Source organism: Oratosquilla oratoria, chromosome 16 (genome assembly GCF_046742065.1).
Source record: "Oratosquilla oratoria isolate Oo_2021 chromosome 16, ASM4674206v1, whole genome shotgun sequence".
Lineage (NCBI taxonomy): Eukaryota > Metazoa > Arthropoda > Malacostraca > Stomatopoda > Squillidae > Oratosquilla > Oratosquilla oratoria.
In genome coordinates this window covers 36,179,943-36,183,534 of record NC_134792.1, presented here as the reverse complement: position 1 = coordinate 36,183,534, position 3,592 = coordinate 36,179,943, and the positions used below count along the sequence as shown (strand labels likewise).

General features: G+C 35.5%; 1 protein-coding gene across 1 annotated transcript in view; it reads right to left on the bottom strand.

Annotated features, from left to right (window-relative positions):
• The window catches only part of LOC143033889 (facilitated trehalose transporter Tret1-like), a 34,066-nt gene extending 31,679 nt beyond the window's left edge, over positions 1-2,387 (bottom strand). Inside the window, exon 1 of the mRNA XM_076199508.1 lies at positions 2,162-2,387. Within this exon, the coding sequence (XP_076055623.1) occupies positions 2,162-2,246 (85 nt within the window). The 5' untranslated portion in view covers positions 2,247-2,387. The remainder of the gene's footprint in view (positions 1-2,161) is intronic.
• Between the last annotated feature and the right edge of the window lie 1,205 nt (positions 2,388-3,592).

Below are 3,592 nucleotides of genomic sequence, written 5' to 3'. Positions count from 1 at the left end.
AATAAAAAATAAATAAATAAAATAAAATAGATATATAAATACATTAATATATAAATAAATAGATAAATAGCAATAAATAAATACAGTAAATGAATAAATAAAATAAAATAATAGAATAGAATAAAATAATAAACACATAATTATATAATATAAAATAAAATAGATATATGAATAAATAAAATGAATAAATAAACAAATAATAATAAATTATATATATATATATGTATATATATATATATTATATACATATATATGTATACACACACACACACACACACACACACACACACATATATATATATATATATATATATATATATATATGTATATATATGTATATATATATGTATATATATATATGTGTATCTATGTATTTATATATATATATGTATATATATATGATAGATTCATTAAATGGGGTAACAATAACATCATTGTACCATTTAATGAATCTATCAACTCGGTCTCCAAACTTCTACCTAATAACAAAATCAAATTTATTTACAATTATCCAAACAGCATTTTTAGAAAGGTAGTAAATGTACACCGGAGGGATGATGTGGACCAAAACTCCGGGGTATATAAATTGCCTTGTAAAGACTGTGATGATGTCTACTGGGGCCAAACTGGCAGGGATTTGTCCACGAGATTAAAGGAACATAAAAACTCCATAAAATATGGACAAGTTAACTCCGCTGTGTTCCTTCATGCCAGCTAAAAAGACCATAGATTAGATTGGGATAATGCATCAGTTATTTCTAAATCACACTGTAGCTATCGAAGGAAAATTGTAGAATCTTCTCTAATAAAACATTATCCTAACTTTAATACCTCAAAAGGTCAGTGGCCCCCAGATTGTATTACGAAGTTAGCGGTCAACAAAATAATGTCAAGAGCGGTCGGACAAAATACCACCAACTGTCCTTCCTTGACCCAACCATTTCAAGGGCATGTAACCTGAGTCCCCCCACTTTCCCCATCCCCTTTTATGTACCCCTCACTTCCTCATATATACTTGTACCTTAACTTCTTGTAAGCATTCTGCTGAAGAGGACTATAGATAGTAGTCGAAATATACAATTTCCCTGTACTTCCGTCATTTTTTCTCCGATAGTGGGTTTATAGTGAACTTTTACATATGTGTTATAACATACCAATTTCCAATTAACGCCAAGTATTGTCCTCTAACAATAAAACCTTTGGGGAAAAAAAACATGTCTGTACTGCAACATAGTGGTAACTGTGATGTCAACATTGCGGCACAAACGTTCTTCTATTGAACCATACACAATATTATGGTTCAGTAGAAAAACGTTTAAACTGTGTCGTTATTATAAATCATTATGATTTATCTATTAATTATTTGCTACTATCTTAATGTTGTTATGAAGCAACAGTTTAATATAAACCCACTAAAATTATATTACGCGTTTCTTAATCTTATCAACCGCATGGTCGTTATTTTCACTGAAATAACTTAGATAAAATGAAGGGTTTTATTGTTGCATCAGTATTTATTATAACATCTCAATAGAATACAACTCAGGCTTAATTTGTTCGAGTTTGAAAAAAAATATGTTTCGTTTATTAACGGTTTTTCGAACTTCATGACACCATTACTAAAATGCACATTGGCCCAGTATGTTACATTATGTTAAAATATTTTGTTGCTGAGCAGACTGTAACCACATACAACTTCACACACATAAGTTAATATTTTAGATAAACCTCACCAGAAAGTTCGGGTCCATTGGAATATCAATGTTGATTTAAAAGTAACAGGAACCACTTACGTAAAAGTAACATCAACAAAAATTATTTTGAGTTAAACAAAAATTCATTCTATCTCGGGTGGAAGGTTGACATTATCATCATAACACTACATTAAGAATTATTGCGTTAATAATGACAGTGAAAATATTATTTCTTACATAAGAATTACGCCGACGAAATAGTTTGCACTGTTCAGTACAAGTACTAGGTTTCATATATAACTTTTGATAATAAATCATGCTTTAGAGGTAAAGGGTTCCCCGTCTCAATACGAGCAGATCGAATGGGATTATATTTTGCCTGATACACTATTCACTTGATTTGACTTTTTTTTTTTTTTCAGCGGTGCAAACACCAAAACGAAGCGCCCTGATCCCGCCGCACTTACCGACGAGAGTTGCGAAAAGTTGGGGCAACAGGCTTGGAGCATCCCTGTCCAAGACGGCCGACGTCGATGCGCCGAGTTGATCCATAACAGAATCCTGAAGTTGAAGAAAACAATTGGGTAAGGTTGGCAATTGTCGACCCAAGGACAAGTGGGGAGAGGTCTGCCTGTCCACGTTGGCTGGTTGCGGTGCCGGCAAGATCAAAAGTGCGTCTGCGCCGAGATCGCCGTCTTCCTACTCACTTCCTGCTCCACCTCCTCCTCCTCCTTCTCCTCCTCCTCCTCCTACTCCTACTCCTCCTCGTTCTCCTCCTCCTCCTCGTCCTCTTCCTTCTTGGAGTATCACCTCTTCCAACAAAAGCAGTGTCGTTAAAAAGTATGAAAATATATATAGACTTCAAGTAAGTTCTCAAGTTCCCGATTTGTTAATCAAATTACAACATAGGCTTAAATAAATAATAAAGAGGGAGGGGAGTTTAATAACATATTAATTAAAATTACGATAGTGTGGTACGAAGTTACAGGAAAGATTCCCGATTCGAAAATTAAACAAGCTTTCGGGAAATTGCCGTAGCTCAAGGTAAACAATGCCATTCCCGTAACAACAATTACCACAGCCTCCCCAACAACAAAAAGAAAGTGTTTAAAAAATATAACACTTTCGAACAAAATTTATAACAAGTTTTTGCTTGCTAGGGACCTTACTAGGTCTCTAGAGGCCAGTGCAGTCCCACGAGTTGGCCTCACAGAGGCAGGTTCCAGAGAGACACAATCGTCTTGTAAAGAGTTAACCTCCTCTGCGTCTGAGACCTCTTCAAAGGGTTCAGACTCTCTTGCCTGAACATTAGGAACCCCAGGGGATTCATCCTCAAGACTGGAACTCAACTCAGCATGGAGCTCTAGAGGGATTAAAAGTTTGATGTTCACTTTAATAGAGTTTCCATCAGGCTTAACGACAGAGACTGTACGTATCACCTTGTCTTGGTCAGGAAAGGTTTCCACAATACGAACTAAGGGCCAGAAGGGTCTGGTCTTGAAGGGGAGTTTCAAAAAGGCAATATCTCCCTTTTCCCAGCTTCTAGAACTGTGATATGCAGCTCTATCCCTTTCCCTTAAGCTGACCAAGTACTCTGTCAACCATCGTTTCTTGAACTCTTCATAAAAATAATCCCTACAGTCCATAACCAAGTTGAGAAGAGAAGGGTAGTCTTCTCCTGATTCCCATTCAGGGACTTGTTCCAAGTCTCCAAACATCAAGGAAGGAATGGTCCTTCCAATAAGAAAATTATTTGGGGTAATAACATCTACCTCATTTTCACAAGAACGATAAGTTAGTGGTCTATTGTTCAAAATTTTTTGAACATCAGACAAAAGAGTGGTAATCTCTGCCAGGGAAGGAACAGACCTACCCAATACCTTATACAAACATTGTTT